Source organism: Haliotis cracherodii, unplaced genomic scaffold (genome assembly GCF_022045235.1).
Source record: "Haliotis cracherodii isolate W230 unplaced genomic scaffold, xgHalCrac1.p SCAF_2, whole genome shotgun sequence".
In the NCBI taxonomy this organism is placed as follows: Eukaryota; Metazoa; Mollusca; class Gastropoda; order Lepetellida; family Haliotidae; genus Haliotis; species Haliotis cracherodii.
Window position 1 is genome coordinate 31,588,898 of NW_027266275.1, and position 20,186 is coordinate 31,609,083.

Here is a 20,186-nt window from a genome sequence, read left to right on the forward strand (position 1 = left end):
TTTATGAGCATCGTTCCACACCATGGGGCTACGACGACAGGCAGTCAACGAAGTCACCCAGCCAGACCACCGGATTCATTTCGTCTACCATGGCAAGCAAAGGTTACTGGGGCCTATTCTAACCCAACTGGAAAATATTATTTTCTGAGTGTATTGATGGCATTTATACCAATAAACTACACTTTCAAACAGACTGGATTTGCATTGTATCCAATTAAGATGCCAAATTGCCAGTGTCTCTTCCAGTGTTCGAAATTAAAAAATAATGCCAGGCTGCCATCAGGATCCACACACGCGAAAGGCTGCATGCCCTGACTAAACTCTTCAGGTCCTCATTTAAAAAAATGCACCTTACTGTTCCAAAGAAATTGACGCGTAAATGTGCTGCAGGCCCATACAAAATTGAAACTACGGGCTCGACACGAGACCTAACTGCCACGAGCCTACTGGCAGGCGCTTATTTTGAACACTGGCCTTTTCTTTTTTTCGGGGCACAGCATGGCACAGAAAGTTGCACGTATCGACAAGGCTTACATATATGTAAAGTAGCATCTAAACTTGATCTTGGATTACAGTCCAATCAATATTCCGTGTGGTGTACTACTGCTTCAACACGTAAGTCTTGTACTATTTCTTACTTACCAACTTCAAGAATGCCAGTCAAACAGCGTTCATAATTACTGGTATTTTCCAGGAGTCTAAGAGTAATATGTTTAGATACTGATACCTTGGGGCCTTATGTATAGATATCGTTTAAAATACATATTTTAATTATCAAAATGACAATATTAGTTATGGTGTCCTTAGTTTCCGTATACAAGGTGATAATATAGGGTAGCAAATAATAATGAGCGAGGCGTCTCATTTTAGGTTAGTAACAACCATCTTCGATTTTTACAGACGGTTCAGGACTCATATGGGGGTTAGTAGTTCTGCTCTCTGATTGGTCAATCTCACTTTGAGGCAAAATAATAATATACATGTAATTATATTATGATTGGAATATGGAACGCAATGCCGCTGGCCTGTTTGATGCGGTAATTAGTTTGATGAATAGTCACTTCTTTAATTTAATTTGTACATTCCGGGAAAGGCTTTTGTTTGATGAATTTGCTGATGAATTATTTACACTGACTACTTTTTGACATTTCACGGCATCCGCTCCTCTCAGTTCTTGCCATTAAATATTGATAGTCCGGGCCAGCGGTATATACCGGCTTTTTTGTTGTGTAAGAGTTATTTGCCCTTGGCACGCGTGGGTGAAAAAATAGTTATCGAGCAGGTGTGTTCCGATTTCTAAAAATAGCGACCAATGAAAATAAGCTTCAGTGATGAAGGCCATATTGATACACACACTCACGGTGACATACACACAAGCACATGAATGCACGAACTAAACACAGTCCGATGTGGATAACGGGAAATACGCAATGGGAAGGCGAATTACGAAACAGTCGCCTCAACCAGTGAAGACCACAGATGTTATACAACGTGAATCTACACCGGAAAGTCCGTGCACTCCGTGAGTAATCGCTTGTGCGGTTGATGACGAGTGACCTACTCCACATTATGTTTTGAATCAAATGCTTGAGTTGAGGACGCGTTCGACTTGGAGGGAACCCCGGTCCTTTAAATTTCGAGTTACATTTACATGCATAGTCGTCCGTTTGTCCAAAAATCGGACGAAGGGACTAGGTTTGTGTATATTTACGGTATAATTCTGAGTACTACCGCCGGCAATGGCATAGCTATACTGCAGGTATGATATGATGTTATCAGTGAGATCATTTGGGATATAAAAGCTGGTATTAGGCAATGCACTTTGACACTTGTTGTGGTTATTGGTGTCATGTTTAAGTATTTGGTTCATGTAAAGGTTTTGATATTCGCACATCTGTGGATAATCCTCGCACCATGGCATGAATCATGATTACAAATTTCAGATATATACATAATATTCAAGTAAACATCATACTTTCTAACATAGGAATAGACCTGGATGGAGTATATGCATATTGCTGTTAACATTTAGTTATTTTCAAGCAGATGCCATGTGACTGATCTGATTGGATCTTTATTTGAAATGAAAATGAAGACATGCCCTGGGGTGGTGCCATGTTTATGGTTTGATATGACCTGCTTGTGACATCCTATATTTCAGTAGCAAGCACTAAAAGTGATTGATTATTAGTTGTGTGGACATATTGTCTTTGTGGTGACATGAAGTTGTATGCTAACACTTTCTGTGATCTATCGGTCAAGTGATTGGCTTGTTCCTTTCAACATGTTCAAGAGTGACCACATAGCTCAGTAGATGTCGGCACAGTACAGCCCGAAGCACATGCTTATTGTATTATCACGATAGCACCAGTGTTTGTTGTGTGGGTATCATAATATGTAAGGATGGTCAGATAAGAAATAATACACTTTAGGTTTGAAAGGAGGTTATATGCATTTTCAAAGATAGTAAAAATTATTAGAACCATGGGACACATACAATTTCCTACAGTGCACAAGCAGTGTAAAAACTTTGGCATGAAAGGCAAGGGGTCTATATCATAGCCATAATTTTAAAAGATAAAGAGTTTGGTGTCCTTAGATTGAAAAACTGTAGAAGGAAACATCAAATGTCCCTGATCCCCCATAATTTTGGAGACTGACCAGTAATGATTTCTGTGCAAATATTAGTACCTGTCTGCCTGATGCTTTGTGGCAAGTAATACCAACACTCAGAATGTCATAAACATGATATTTAAATATTTTGTATACCAGTACTGATAGCAATTCCATTCTCACATAGTTTTCTGGTTTCACATGTTAAAAAGAAGATTCTTTGAATAATGCTTTATTATTAAAAAATTGTCATGTGGTCCTTATGATCTTAGTAATGTAATCAGGGATGTGAAATCTCCACGTGTTTAAAACGGTAGTCCTAAAAAAATCATCTTCCTTGTAAAATGATGTTAGTTTATAGTTGGATAGCCTGCCAAATGTTTTATGAAATTGCTTTAAATTTCATATATGTAATGATATACAGGATACAGTCATCACCATGGTCATGTGAAGTGATGCAGTGGTGTATCAACCATCATCATAAGATCATAATATGTTTGTTTGCATTGACAGTGTCTAGATTGGTTGTCATCAGTGTCATGATTGTCAGAACTTAACAAATGGTTTTCTTTGTATGGGTTGGTCCTGAGCACTAGGGTTGAAACGATACAGTTCTGTACTGGTGCATCGTGACCTTTCATATGACAATATGGTACATACCTTTTTTTCTATATCAATACAAGACAAAACACTTGCTAAAAAATATAACTTACTATGTGTTTAATGACCCCACCCCAGCCTTTTTGTCAGTGAATTATTGCAAAATGTGTTGTAATTAGCTCTCAAGTTCGCCAAAAGGAGCTGTTATGAATAAGTATCTACGGCTAACTTTTCCTTTGGAACCTGCTCTAAATATTTATTGCCAAGAAGTTTCCACATGATTTGACATAAATATGTATATCACGATACATTTTGTATTGTGACCTACGTATCATGATGTGTATCATATCGTGACCTTGCTGTGTCGTTTCACCGCTCTAAGTCAGGGTTTCAACTGTTGGTGTCATGACCCAGCTAATATATTGATATGGTATTGCTACCTTCTACACCTAGGTTAGGTTTGTGCATTAGCGTCTATTCACTGATCCATGGTTACTGATCTCATCGGGTAAATAATGCACTCAGTTCAGGTGAGGAGCAGTGACCTGAACATCATGGCTTTCAACATGGACACGGCAAAGGTGTATTCTTTCATTGAAATGACAGGGTAAGACATTAACAGAGAATTATTTAGATGTTATTTTGGGTACTTTAATACATGACTCACTGATGACATTATTCACCGTGAATAGTTCCATTGATACATCTGATTATTTTGATCTATGAAGGTACATTATTTGGGGGCTTGCGTACCATTTTGTCCTAGTGCAGGTGCTTCCATGTTAACTAAAGACATTCATGGTGAATACCCTTGTCATTCTTGAACCTTGAAGTATGGGAATTTTACAGTGTTCCAATTGGTTTTAGTTTTCAACCAAGAAATCTGTCATGAAATCTGTGATTTTACACATACACATTCATGACTAGTTAACAGCGGTAGAAACTAACACTTTTAGTCCACTAGTCCTTATATACATGATATAATGATAACATATATCAGATCCTTTAAAAAGTGGTAAATTTCTACTAGTCCTTAATCCATGTTAATGATATCTTAACTATTGGACAGTTTGCCCAGGACTACAGAACTAGTGTAAATTTCTAATGCTGGATAATAAGATGGACCCAAATATATACTTAGTACATCAAAACTCTTTAATCCACAGACCTCCAGGCCGTTCCTTTGTTTTTCCAAGTTGAACTCATTGCTCCAGATACTTTTTTGTGCCTTTGAGTATGTACTCACAAATTATAATTTACGTTGAACATTTGTGGTATTGATAGTTTTGTTTGGGTCAAGTTTATTGGATGGTTACGCCAATGAGCATGACGAGAATTTTTTTAAAATCTGCTTGAAATGCTGGTACAATGTGTGAAGATGATAGTTTCAACTGTCATGACATTGCTGAAATATTGCAAAAAGTGACATAAAACCATACTCACACACTCATGTCTAATTAACAATAAGCAAGATGTGCCTTTTTTATACATATTCACTGTAATAGATGCCTATAAATAAAGGGGGCGGTCAGGTAGCCTAGTGGTTGAGGTGTTTGCTCGTCACACCGAAGATCCAGGTTTGATTCCCAACATGGGTACAATGTGTGAAGCCCATTTCTGGTGTCCCTCGCCATGATATTGCTTAAAGCGGTGTAAAATCAAACTCAATAAATAAAGATGTGTAAAAAGTACAGGTATGTAAGTTGAAAAGGATGGATTGGGTAATTACGCAAATGGTTGTTATATTACATAATACTATTGGGTTGTTGAAATTTCTCTTGTCTATTAGTACACAAAACTAAGTGAGTAATGGTAATTTATTTTGGCGTATTTTTTTACATTTACCCAGCTCATCTGCAGCTCTCTAAACTTGATATATCTGTATTGCAGGACATAGAACATGTAGTAAAATGACATTTATGATTTTTTTCCTATCAAAGAAAGGTACTGTTAACTGCTTCCTAACACTAGTATTTAGCATGTTTAGTGTTGAGTTTAGTATTATTTAGCAGTGTTCCTGTTTACCGGTAATTACCAGTTTTTTACCGGTAAAATTAGGTTAATTCATGTGACTGCCAGTCCCCATGGACTGGCAAATAAAGTACCTTATACATCTTTGTTGTTGAACAAAACATTGGTGATATTCAGTATATCAATGGTCAGTAAAGTCAGCTTGTCTGTTACCACCAGAGTTTCCTGTTGTCTATTTTTTGTGCAAGGAAATAAAATTTCGCTTTGCTTTGAGGTTAAATATACATTTGAAGTGACTTAGTCTCGAATACCAAAACTAAAACTTAGAAAATTGTGACTGAACTTTGTGTGAATGATGTGTGAATCTAACTAAGTTACTTCAGAGATGAAGTCATTGCATTTATTGTTGAAAGTTGGGACTTACAAAAATTAGAGGGGACTGGTAATTTTTAGAGTTGCCATTCCACCAGGACCGGCAGTTTCAAAACCCAACGGTTTCACTGATTTAGTCAGCGATAATGAAGTCCTGACGTTATCGGCTTGTGACAGTGAGTTTAGGTAGGTGAAGTATTTACTGTGGCTACACATTGGTGAAGGGTATTAGCATGTCAAGCATGTCGCAGCTCTCTATTTCTACTATATCTTTATTCAAACTAGGGGAGGCTGTTTACGTACCTAGATACCCACTGGCCTTTTGTATCACTAGGCACCTCAACAAGAGCCACACTACTAAGTGTCATGATATGGATGGTTTAATTACTTACTCCTATTCAGAAAGTAGTTTACTGCACGTTCATGTTACACCCTTACACTTACAGCTCTTGTTGCATTGAAACATGGAGCTGTGATATAATATGTTCATCCTCATTGCCCGAACACAATGCACCATGGTTAAAAACAACTGATGGTGACAGATTAATTTGTCATGGTTGTGCCTTATCCATGTGAATATGACTGAATAATCATTGTCATGATAATAGCAAGCTATAATCATGATCATGACCTTTGTCCATGCTTGGTATGCAAAGGTAAACATTTTATGCAATGTGATTTCAAATTTTTCTGTTGCAGGTGTTAAGTTTCTATACCTGCTAAAGTGAAATGTTTTCATTATTTGGTTTACTGCTCATTTTCACTGTAATCGTGTAATTAAAGTAGGTGTTGCATCAGAAGACAAATTCGGAAAAACTGATGGTGCTGACGTATTCAAGATTCCATTATTACAGTCTCCCATACATAACAAAGATGTGTACTTCAACAATCATCATGATAACCAGTTATGTTTCATCACAAGTGTATTGATGTGAACAATGTAAAGCATATCATAATTATCATGATTATAACCAGGGATCCAGAAATAATATTTTGCCAATCGGATATTTGCATTTTGGCCATGCCCACTCTCATATCTGAGGTGCTGGATCCTTATGCATGAGTCGAAAGAATTCAAGTGTCACTTTCCTAGTCGTGTTTACACTATTCAACCACAAAAACACATGTCAGTTTGGTTGCAGCTCTTTATCCTTTGTAATGTGATATCCGGTCTCAGGTTGTAATGTCCTGCTATTACTTTTTTGAAAATGTTCTTTTGGCAAATTTTAAAATGTCAGGTTTGTACTATTTCAAATTAGACATTTTGCTGTCACAATCGGACAAGTCTGGCGCACAGACCGGTTTCCGGATCTCCGATTATAACATAGTCCAATGCTAAGAGGAAATTACTGAGTCCAAGAATCATAGTCAGTGTTTAACATCTGTTTTACATGTGTTGATGCACAGGATCATACAATTAAGTTGAGTGTAAACTGCAGATGAAATTATTTCAGTGAGTGCTTCTTGTTTTGTTTTTTTCTCTCGAGAAAAGTACAAAATGATATTGTAGGACATGGACATGCCGGCGTGGTCGGAGGTGGCTGTGATATGTTTTTAAGGCTGACATTCTTCCCATATTTCAGTGATGATAAGTGCTGGCTGTCGTAGACAGTATATTCAACAGTGACCATGGTGATAAATTATACATGTGGCAGTTCACACAACACATTGCTGGGCCTTCTGAAACAATAGCATTGATTAGTGTAGCGCAGATTAACAGATTAAGCATTAGTGGTGGAGCACAGCAGTACATGTGATAATCTTTTTCAATAATGTCCCTACGAGCATGTAATGGGATTGTTACTTTATGTATATGTTTAATTCATGTCTCTGGGATACTTCATAAACACTACAAGTAGTTGATCACGTATGTAGATAAGCCATTTGCTATAACTGTATTTACTATTATGACTGGCCAAGTATTAAAAATCTACAAGTTAAAAGTGATAATTTACATTCATTTAACAAGCATTGTTTGCTTAAAACTTATATCTCTCTTATATCGTTACATGATTGAATGATGACTGTTTAACACCACATCATAATCTTGCAGCTATTCCTTGTATTCGCAGTGAACTTGTTACACTATTAAGTATGGTTCTATTGTCATGATTGTGGTATTCTGTGCATTTTAATTGTGTCATATTAATATTAATATTTTACATAGACACATTCATGATAGTTCTACAGAAATTGTTTCAAATAACTGACATATTTAAAATATTGTATTGTGTTCTGGGTCAATAACTGTTCCTTGTGTAACAGAACGCTTGTTAGTGTTTGTGTGATTGTGTAGTGATTAGCAGACACCAGGGAAGGTCGGCTTGTGATGTAACACACAGACCGTCGTGTTTGTTCCATGTTCCTCTGGAGGCCAGGTTGAGATGCAAACAAAAACATCCTCAGCACTCCAAAGAGAATATCTAGGACAGTTTACTATGACATTGGTGAGCATTCTTTTAGAATTTAACATGTTTAACATGGCTGCAGTTTTCATATCCTAGCAATAGTTCATAGTGGGACTGATGGATCTTACTGTATGATGATGATGATGATGATGATGAATACAGCTGATGCCAGTCCATATGCATAAACATGATAAATATGCATAAATTCTGTGTAGAATGTTTTCTTTATTTCACAGTCATTGTGGCTTTTTTGTAAGAATTAATAGTACATTTTGTTCCAATTATTTGTATGTTGGAAGCAATTGTGATATTTCATTATGTTCACACGTGTTCAGTTTTACTCCAAACAAGGCTTCAGTGCAGAAAACCCGCCAATAGTAACACTAACCCTTTACATCCCACTTCACCACTTTGTGCACAGGCAGATATTGAGGCATCTCGAAGCCATGGCTGCATGCTATTCAAGGGTTAATTCAATAGGCCTGATTGATTGTGCGATACATGGTTGTGTCTGTATTCAAAGTGTATTGATCTTGTGGTAGTTATTGTCTTCTACTGGTGAGTCTGACCTAGGAAGCGTGGTCTCCACAGGTACACATTAACCCTGTTCCCATGGCGGAAAGCATGTCAGCGGGCTCTGAGTGGGGACAGCCGTTACTGTTTGATTAATGACCATGCATCTCGCCATTGTTAAGTTAATGCCAGCCGAAAGAAAATTCAATATGAGATGATGAGGGAAGCATTATGATGCTATCATCATGATCAAGGTTATTAGAAAATCCTTTTGAAAAATTGAATTCTCGTGTTGATATATTGTTGATCACATTAATCATACTGATCATGCTTATGAGTGCTTTTTGTAATCACTATGAATTAATCCCACTAGTCCAGAGCTCATCCTGGACTGGTCATACTTGTGGTTTGCAGGGTTACAAAAGTAGGGTCCAGGGCCCCGTTCCACAAAGCCATCTTAGAACTAAGATGATCGTAAGTCCCATACTTTAACACTGGCTTACGATAGTCGTAACGCTAAGATCGCTTTGTGGAACGGTGCCCAGGTGACCCCCAGTATTTAATTTTAAGGGTCCTTGCAGGCAACATAAGGGTCCTGTAAAGTAATGAAATGGTGTAGTGTACCTTATGTTTTGATAATTACAGTGCTTTGGAGCCGGGAATGAATCAATGATCATGTGGACAATGGTCATGATTGATGGATGAAATGACAGACACCCATAACTGCTTTAGATGCGCTGTAGATACAGTGAATATTGTTGTGCTTCCTTTGGACACAGTAAATTCTTTGTCTGTGTCCAATCTCAAAATTTGTGTGTTGCGTAACCATGGTAACACCCTGGGTTTAGTCATCTTAACCAGATTGTTAGTAAAAACAAGTAGCAGGGTTCTAGTCTAGTCCGTTTGGTAACTATGAACCAATAATAACTATCCAATGTTAGAAATAACGTTGCCTTATATGCTGTTTGTGGTGATACTTTGTGCATTATTTATTGTATATTTACATGATAGATGCCTGCATATGATTAGTAAGTAAAGATTTGTGAAGAAATAAAGGCAGTCATTGACTCAGAATGTTCCAGCTGAAATGGCTACATTGGGTAATCATGGTAATTATGCAGTGATGTTATCGTGGTTATACAATTGGGTTCTTGAAACCATTCATGCTCATTTGTACACGAGCAACTCAAAATTAATTGGGCAATTGGATGTACTTTGCATATTTTACAAAAATCTTAAGCTGATCTGGAGCTCAGTGGTAGTTGGTTATCCAGTGTTCAGGATAGTCATGAAACAGTGACATGTACAATGTGTAGAAAGACTCGTGACACAGAGTGATCTCACACTACAACTATCGTAACTCCCACACACTTATATTGTATGGAACAGTCTGGTTTATTTGGCCCAGATCTTTAAGCTTGCCATGCTAACTGTGCCTTAAACTTATAGAAAGTAACCAGTATTTACTTTTCTTAGACATAAACATGATTGACAAATCTATTGAATGTTTGACAAATGTCTCTGTATCTACCATGGCTACTAATACTATCTTCATGTGTATTCAGCTTGTTCTGAGATTTGTCTAGAATTTAAAACTAACTGCCCTTGGTGGATAATTGAATTTTTTTATTTTGTTCAAATGTGTTTTCTTTATTCTGATAAGTCTGGCAATGATGGTAATAAACATATTTGGATATTATTAAAGTAATTACTGCAGTATACATCATGTACATAGTATTTGATATATATCCACGTTAACAGTTTATGTCACATTGTTTTGTATGACTCATTGGCCAGGGAAAACACAACACAACACAACCCTCTAGTGAATACTTGTGGCCTTGGTGAGAAAACATTCAGATAGCTTAGACATAATCATGATTATGTATGGGACCAAACAAGCTTATGTCTGGTATTTGTACAGGCCTGGTACATGTAGTATGGCCAGACGCTGTCTGTACTGTATTTTGTGGGAATCTTTTGCATTGAAATTGCCATGTTTTGGACGTTGCCATAGTAACAAGATTATAGCTCATTGCTATGAGGAACGAGATAATGAAATTCACACGCCATGCACTAGCATATTACATGTATTAGTAATTTATATTATCTATCACAATCCATCACAAAGTTTACCTTACATACATTATTATATATTTTTCTTGCTAAAAAATAACATGTATTAGGATTAGTGAAATCATGATTAGGCATATAACAGGTGAACCGCATCGCTTAGGTCAGTGATAGGTTTGTCCTTGATTTCACTCAGAACCTGCTGCAGGTGAAATATTGAACTGGTGAACTTGAATGACCTGCTTAATGGTCATAATTATAATCATGATTATAAACAGCGTTAGAAATTGGCACTAGTCCTATAGTCCTTGCCAAACTCCCCAATAGTTAAGGTATCATAAGGACTAGTACTAGTAGTAGAAATTTGCCCTTTTTAAGAGTTTTGCAATATGTTATCATTGAAAGGAGTAGTGGACAAAAAATGTTACTTTCTTCCACTGATTAAGAAGATAAATGTAGCATGCGCTGTAGCTATGAAACACAAATGTGTCTCTAGTATGTATCTTTACACTCTGTCTGAAACAGTCTGCCAACCTTTTTCCAAGCTTATGAAAATCCTTACTTTGAGTTGACGTTTGTTTAATAAATCTATATTTCAGGACATGCACATGTGCCATGCTTTCAGGTCAGACATCAAGTTGACTTTCATTCTCTGTCACATTTCATGTGCTTCAGACATGTCAGATAGGGAATTTTCTTTTGTTTCATTGAACATTTTGATTCCTATTGAGGTTTAACTTTTCCGACATATACATGATAAAGACGTTTCACTTATGGTACTGTTGTGTTTTTCAGGGACAGATTTGACTTTTCTGAAGTTGATTCCCTGCTAAAGACACCCCCATTTGACAGCCGTGGTGGTCGGACGTCTCCCACCTGGGATGAATATCACAGTCTGGAGTACTTTGACATGTGAGTTGCCTCCCTTGTGTCACTCACTTCTAGTCATCTCTTTTGATCAGTACTAGATTAGAACTGCATTAGATGTTACTAGGTGGCTAAAACAGATTTTTAGTCATGTGATAGACTGCATGATATTCATTTTTTTGTATGCATATACCAGTATACCATGTATAGGCTTACCATATACTTTTTGTAGCATAAAAATATGACCTTTCTTGGTCATATTGATAGATGGAACAGAATTGTTTTTTTTCAGCATGCAGTTGTATTAGTTTTTTAATCACGTTAGTCAAGAATTTACCAATGTACAATGATGTAAGCAACAAAGAAATGGTGTCAACAGGGTGAAGGGTCTCCATTCATGCTATGTGAAGTACAATCTATATTTGCAGATGAGATACTTTTGGTTGGTCGTCTGGTTAGAATGTTAGCTGGAGTCTTTAAATCCTGGAACCATCTAAATCTTGCAATTCGTCATTAAGAAAAGAAGAAAGTTGTTTTGACTTTCATGTTTAATTTAGAACACTGCTGTCATGGCTATATGATTGAATGCAAGGGATATAGATTTACTGATATATTGTATATGTTGATACAGAATTGATACAAATTTATGAATCTTGATACTAAGTTAATAGTTCACGGCCACTAAGATGTTTACATTTGCTAAGATTTCTATGGTTAAGATGGACAATAAGAAGACAGTAAATTAAATTTGAAAACATTTAAGTTTAACATGTGTAATGGATCAGCCAATGGATTGTTCGTATTTAGCTTTAAAATTGCTAACAAGTTTGTAGGTGTATATACCATGATATACATGATATATTTTCTATCTATACACACACATAATAACTAATTTTCTTATTAATCAATATATTGTGATACTTTTGGTTCAATATATCATTACTAAACTTCCCAATGATTCACTGCAGATTGTGATGGCTGAGCTTGTTCACCAAAATGCTAGAAATATGTTGCCCTGTTTTGGATGTGTAATTATGTGTGTGTGTGTGTTTTGATTGATTGCTATTAATTATGTCTGTGTGATATGCTAAATGTGCTGCTTTGTCCTCCACACAGACTCGAACAGTCTCACAGGTAAACTATCCAAACTGATTGCCCAGATTCTCACTGTAGGTATTGAACTTGTAGCCACATTCTTGCTCACGCTCTCTTTATTTTGCAGAATTCAGACCATGATATCCCACTCAAACCCATGATATGCATGTTTTGAGAGAACACAACCCAATGTAAAGTGAAGGCAAATGTTGGAGTCGTTTGCATATTTGTGTTTCGGTGTATGTTCAAACACCTAGATCGACATACATCATCAATACTTCATAGGTTTGTGTACAAATGTTCCTCCGTCACCCGCGAATACATACAGCCACCTAGCATTGTAGTGATACATTTTACCAGCACATCATGCCAAAGAGGGATACTAGTGCTTTCTGTCACCAGTGAGAGTTCAGATTACATCACATAAATGACAATGTCTCTCATTTGACGTTTGCAACATGGGTCATAGCCTTGCTCATTTAATAATAAATAATAACAATAAGCCTATTTAGATTGTTCTATGTCCACGCCACAGGGGCATCCCAAAAGGGCTACTCTATTATTACCCCGGTCAATGGATCAGTGTGCACTCAACCATCATTCCCAGCTCCCTTGGGAGTATATTTCACTTCCATGAGCCACCACACTGTTACAAAAAGAGCTTGGAAATCATTGGGTCCCTGTTATTGGGTGAATATTAAAAGTTATAATTTAAAGGGTCCTTAGGTTCAAATACCATTGATGCAAACCTCAAGGACCCAAGAACCCACTTAATTTCGAAACCTGCACATCCTAATTTCATAACCTGACTAAAAAAGATGTGTCATCCCTACACTGCACAGCAGCTGTATGTTCTCACAGGTGATGAAGGAATCACCGAACATGATAGTGTGTACTACCCCTTGAAGCACTGATAATGATAAGAAAAGAGAAACCTCCACATTTGCCTGCACTTATCTTCTATAATTTGTTAATGCCACTCTGAAGACATTCTGTGCTGACTCCATAGTCCAAGATAACTGCATGTTGTAGCAGGTGAACTACAATAATTGTCCTAACAGCAATTCCTTGACAGAAATAAGGAAATCCTAATTTTTTAATACTGCATAATGCTATTTAGTCATATTTGAATGTAATGTTAAGTTGAACAAAAGATGAATTGCTAGTTTATAATGAATAGAAAGATTAGTAAATTAAAAAAAATTTTTTTGAAAATGTCATGTTTTGATGGTATGTCGGTAGTGTGAAAGTGATGACATCTGAATAGAATAATTACCTTAGAATCGTAGCATCTTACAGTATTAAACTAGAAACATGTCAGTTATCAATTCTGGAGTTGTGTTCCTCAAAACTGTCTGTACTGGAAGGTTGGACAAATAGGTGGAGACATGCAGTCTATTAATGTGTGTGGCAAAGCTTTGGTGTATTTGTGCTCAGCTATTCATACTACTGTATTCCTCAAGGTCGACAATGAGACAGAGCTTTCTTACCAGAAAGTGTATTCCCTGTATACTGTGATGGCAAAACAAATGAAACCCAGCTGACAGGATTCACTCATTGTATAGACAACTAGAATCTACAGTTACGTTTCAGCACCCGTTAAATAATACAATAGATCATGTACATTTTCAGTTATGACAGCCTTGGAAATTAACACTATCCCACTGGTTAGTCACTCGTAGAAGAGTCTATGAAGCCAACAACGCTCTTTCACATGTTTAGTCATGGTAGCAAAGTTTTCATTGATTCAGAACACACTATTACACTGTTTACATTATTTAAGACCAATATTTTCTGCAATAAGCATCAGCTAGCCATGTTTTGGGCAATTACCAGACATTTTTAATAAAGCTTCGGTGTCAGTTTCTGATGACACCATATCATTGTTCAAAGCTGAAAAAATGTAGTTACCATGGTAACACATGGAAGATGTACTTCTTGCCAATTAGTACAAATCATGTAAGCCTGCATGTAACGATATGTATGACATTAGCTTTGAACTGATAGGTAGAAGCTGCCAGCCACACAATTACCTTTCTATCTAAGGTTTCAAGCTAGTATAGACAAAGTAAGATACAGCGGGGTTTTCCCTTGCCTTACAAAAGTGGGGGTCCAAGGGACCTCAATAATTGAATTTAAGGGTCCTTGCAGGCAGTACAAGTGTAAAGTAATTAAATAGTAGTGTACTGTACGTTTTGATAATTACTAGGAGCCTGGAATGAATCAATGATCATGTGGACAGTGTTCTTCAGCATTATTTCAGCCATATAGTGACGACCGTGGTCATGATTGATGGATGAAATAACAGACACCCATAACTGCTCTTGATATGCCGTAGGTCCAATGTATATTATTGTGAGTCCCTTGGGATGCTGTATGTTCTTTTTCTGCGTCAAATCTCAACATTTGTGTGTCTCACAAACCCTGGATATCGTCATTTCTGCCAAACAGTTTGATATTCATTTATCATGGAATTTGTTCTTGAAATGGAAATGGTTATTTTAAATTTCAAAATGCCTTAAGCTGGAAATATATTTTACTGTGCTCTAACATGTCTAAATGCAAATATTATCTACAGTACTAAACCAGATAGAGAGTGTATAATTTATTCACAATTTCCATACCGGTAATCTCAAATTAGCAACAATGCAGTGACTGATCCACCGATGACCTTGATATTGTTATAATGTTTTCAGTTCTTGATATACTTTCTTAAAGATAAACAGGTATAACACTAGCTGGATGTAACAGATGTAACAGTTGAGGTGACTGACAATCGTGTGTCATTGGTCCCTGATAGCATAAATTGATGCTGATACTATCAGGCAAAGATTTGCCTGACCAAGAACTGGAATATTGCTGACTGCGGCTTAGGACAGCATTCATTCACTCTGGTTGGGATGCTAATAACATGACAGTACATACTGATCCATGGAACCGTTGCAAGCTACTGCTCTCTTCTCTAATGCGACTAATGATCGTCATACAATTTGGGACAGTCTCATCAAGCTTTTGCCTTGCTTATTAACCATGAAAACTGTTGTCATGATTATGATGAGTATGATCATCATGATGAAAACCAACTACTAATCATGCTAATGCATGCTTAGCATCAACAGTCAACATCATCAAAGGTCAAGTTGATCTGTATGCCATGTATGCAGAGGAGATAAGTGTTTTGAGAGTAGTTTGATGTTACTTTTGTTGGATAGATGAAATTCACATTTCAGTTCTGGGATGAGCCAAAGAAGGTTACATTTAGAGGGTTAACTTGGCATGGTTGAGGGTGTAGAGATTAGCCACTGACTAATGGGTGACTGAATATAGGCCACTTGTACTACACATGGTACAGATGTTTCAAGATTTATTTATACAGTTAGTATTAATGTCTAAACAAATAATGATAGTCCTTTCGCTGTATGACATAAATAGCAATCTTCTGTTCTTATGATTTTAGTCCATCTAGATGCACATATCTTTGCTGTAAGGAATTTTCATGCTTATTCAAGTTACTCTTAACTGTTCATCTAAATCTGTTGATCATGAATTATTAATCTTTAGAATTTTCAGCCATATGTGGCATATATTATGTATACTGTAATTCTATTAGCGAGAGTCATGTAGATAGCATCACTTTAACATAAGGAATATGGTTGTTCAGTGTTTGTAATTAAGCACAGTTCTACGGGTCCTTATCATGTTTATCGGCATTTAAGCCATCCAACAGATCATTTGTGCAGATTTAAATACTATAGGGCCCCAGGGCCCGATCCACAAAGTGTTTGTAGTGTAGTAGCGGTTATGGGGTGGATGTTGGTGGGGCACACACAACACGACGCTACTTGTCAGTTCACATGACAGCCGTCTTTATTCAGAGTGCATAATAATAATCATAGTAAACCCTGAAAATATAAAGCAAACATCATAAGTATTTTTGTAGAAGAACATAATATTGCCTTCGTGGAGATTAAACACAATTACATGACTTCATCTTATCAGCCAGCACATTAGCACTAGCATGAATAAATCTTTAAATATAAATAGCAGGTTGTTAACTATTTCTGAATCACTATATAAAATTGTAAATACTTTGTGAATACATTACATTCACACAAAACATTTATTTAGAAGGATGACGAGATACTAGTTATTAGTATATATACAGTATATGAAATATAAAGACCACATAAACTAACCTGGATAATGAAATCCTCAATTCACAAATACCGAGTTCATGAATGCACACACTGTTCAACATCCACAATCAGCAAGGGGCTGATATTAAGGAAAACGATCAAATATAAATCAAAGTGACCTCCTCGAATAAATGTGTATGACTGCCAACAGGATATGCCGGACAGAAACCTTTAAAACTAAATACACAATAGATAGTAAGCTGACCAGAGAAACTAAAGCAGGCAGACAAAAGAAACTTGTTCCGAGTGCATACGCATGGGTCAGACCCAGTAAGGTGGCTATGGTTAAATGCAGGGTGCAGGGATAGGCTTATTGTATTGAGGGCTTGTATAACTCTAAAGGTTTTTAGTGTTTGTAGGGTACTGTATGTAAAGTTTAAAGCTAAAATGAAACATCTAAAATATCTAACTTATGTACAAATACTTAAAACATGACTTGGCCACAATCGTTCAGGTGGGAAAATCCGTGGAAGGGAATTGGCTATTATTACAAATACTTAAAACATGACTTGGCCACAGTAGCACGATGATATTCGCAAGACTATGATAAACTATATAGTTACGATAGCTTGTAACACTACAAACGTTTTGTGGATCGGGACCCAAGACCCTTCATTTTGAACACTGATTATTGCCCAGACACAACCAATGTGACTGCATCACCACATCAATATCAGTAGACATGTCACTTAGATTAACTAAGAAAGTAAGTGCACAATATAGACTATCAATAGGATAAGCTCTGTATGATGGCAGTTATGAAATCGGTTTTATGCCTGGCCACCACACCCTCTTCCTTGTCCTTACCCTCACAGTTGATGTAATATCCTCCCAGTCTACGCCCTGTTCGGTGCAAGATCTGTCACTTGTAGTGTGAATATTGTCAACTGTTGGTCTATACTGTGGTGTTTCCTTCCTCTTGCTATGGAGCTGCACTGGGAGACTGCTCGCCCATGTAGTGCCTGGTTCCTGTCTCCTTGCACTTCACTTGACTCACACAGCTACTGAGTAACATGTCACTGTGCCCACATGGACTATATTCCTCATTCTGACATGTTGTGTTGTACTGGCTTATGAATATAGTTTTTATCAGGTTTAACGTTTGTGTGTATACCCAGCAAGTTTTATCAGCAAATCATCAGGTTGTTTATGATTCTGCAATGTGTAACCATATAAATTAAAAGAAATTTGCTTTATCAGTTTAAGTTACCATTTTAACATGGCTCCTATTTCTGATTAAAATTTTCAATATTTGTATTTTGGGTTTAGAATTTTGAAAATTGATGAATATGTAGAAAGTATTCAGCTGTTGAAAAACAGGAAATGTCAGGGAAATATGAAATATGATATTTCTTGTTCTATTTTTGTCATTATGAAAGTGGGAGTTATGTTATCATGGATTATGAAAGAAAAATTGTATTATAAAACAGCATCAGGAAGTTGTGCAGACCATCCCTATGTTGTATGTCTGCATCTGTATATCATGTAAGTGTACTCCAACACTCCTATGAATGAGGTATTAGCATGGTCACCAAGGCGGAATCTACTGCATTCACAAGGGGTGTTCACAGTCAGTCTATTGTCATACCATAGTTATCATAGGGATATACAGGACACTGGTGTGTGGCAGGCTATAACTTGTGTGCTTGTTTTCCAGAAACCCAAAGACTGACTACACATACGCTCACAGGTAAGGAACAACTGGATATTTTGTGACTACATTGACGATTATCTTGTGTCAACAGATCTATACTGGTACAAATGTAATCATGGCAATATTGAGAATCATGAATATGGAATCACAGAAGTCCTTTCATATTTCACTGGCCCGTGAAGATCCGGAGTTAAATAGGCCTTCAGCAACTAATTCTTACCGTAAAAGGCGACTATGCTTGTTGTAAGAGCCGACTAATGGGATCGGGTGATCAGGCACTCTGACTGGGTTGATGCATGTCATCATATCCAAATTGCGTGGATCGATACTAATGATGTCAATATAGGCCGCCATCATATAGCTGGAATATTGCTGGGTGTGGCATTAAACAACAAACAAACAAACAATATTTCACTATAAGTAATTGGTGTAATATGACACTGAATAATGCTTATAATTGTTCATGATAGATGTATTTGCAATTCTGTTAATAAGTAAAAAATATTGGTAGGAAATATATAACCATGGTAATAGCAACAAGGCAGACCGGGAAACCATTTTTTATTATCAGACTTCTGATATTCACTGCACGACTTTGCAAGATATTTCAGGTTTTAACAAGTATATGATTTACAGAAAAAATTCAGGATGATAGCCCAATATAGTCTCAAGTTCTATGTCACTTCAGTGGAAGCCATTATCCGAAGTATTCTGGACAACCGGACATAATCCCCAACATGTCCCGGCACCGGATCAGCAGCCATGCCAGCGGCTACGTGCTCTCCCAGAGCGGCATGGAGACACCACCCCCCTATCATCAGGAGGAGAGGAGGGTCAGGGTGGATAGAGGTGTTCCGGAGGAGCAGTCAGGATACAGAGAAGACGTCACTTACAGTGAAGGAAGAAGCCGATCAAGTTCCTATTCACGAGGTGAGTGACTGTGTACGTGATGGACTTTTGCCCAGCAACACAAGAACATCTTGCTGTAGAGTTAAGGTCTCACTGCATTAATGATGAGATTTTCATTTCTGCCCACCCAAAACATTCGTTCCATTTGATAAGCCATGGCACAGTCAGTTTCAAGAAGAATAGTATTTTGAAAAATCAACTGCCCTTCTCCCATGTCTCCAGGTCCTAGCTTTTGGAAATAAGGATTTGATGAAAATCTCATTGTTAGTGTATCAGAGCCTTAGGGTTAAAGTCAAGGTAAATGTTGTGTCTCATACTCAGGATTTGGGCTATAAACAATGATTTAGACTAAGGGTTAACAAACGATTCCCGGGTTTTTTGTCAAGTGACCTACAGAACCGATGGAATGGTGTTGAGGTCTGGAAGTCGGCTTTCTGGTGTTGGATCCTATCTGGAGCGCAACGGCAACAACGCAATGTCATCGTCAGCATCACAATCATCATCACAGTCACTTGCTAGGTCTTTGAATAGTGATTTCGAGGTTACAGAGAGATCAGAACAGCTGCAGCATTCCACTCCACTCAGTCACCTATATGGTAAGATCTTGTAGCCACTGGTCAAAGGGATGACATGTATGGTCATTGACTTCCTTGGAAAGAGGAAGAGATATAGACCTTGACAACAGTTAGCATGATGATATCTATAGGGTTGAGTTTATTGCAATAGATGTTGTGTAATTGTGGTTTCATGTGCAGATGACATAACAATGACTTTCACCTACTAATGATCACTGATGATATTGAAAAAGGCATCTGCGAAAAAACAATGCAATTGCTTTTGAATTCTTTGTTTTTGATCAGATCTGGGCTTATCATGCTTTTACAGTAGCTTATAACTTTGAGTTTAAAATCATTG

The 20,186-nt window shown here is 37.1% G+C and overlaps 1 protein-coding gene across 5 annotated transcripts in view; it reads left to right on the forward strand.

The window, feature by feature from the left end:
• The first annotated feature begins 1,357 nt into the window (after positions 1-1,357).
• The window catches only part of LOC139467983 (uncharacterized), a 33,676-nt gene continuing 14,847 nt past the window's right edge, over positions 1,358-20,186 (forward strand). The window contains exons 1-6 of one of the 5 annotated variants that reach the window (XM_071249610.1): positions 1,358-1,522; positions 11,346-11,462; positions 12,534-12,551; positions 18,366-18,398; positions 19,051-19,292; positions 19,658-19,867. In XM_071249610.1, the coding sequence (XP_071105711.1) occupies positions 1,431-1,522; positions 11,346-11,462; positions 12,534-12,551; positions 18,366-18,398; positions 19,051-19,292; positions 19,658-19,867 (712 nt within the window). In that variant the 5' untranslated portion in view covers positions 1,358-1,430. Of the gene's footprint in view, positions 1,523-1,612; positions 1,696-11,345; positions 11,463-12,533; positions 12,552-17,751; positions 17,851-18,365; positions 18,399-19,050; positions 19,293-19,657; positions 19,868-20,186 lie in introns of those variants that run through there. The other 4 variants (XM_071249612.1, XM_071249613.1, XM_071249611.1 and 1 more) reach the window with 4 other exon arrangements.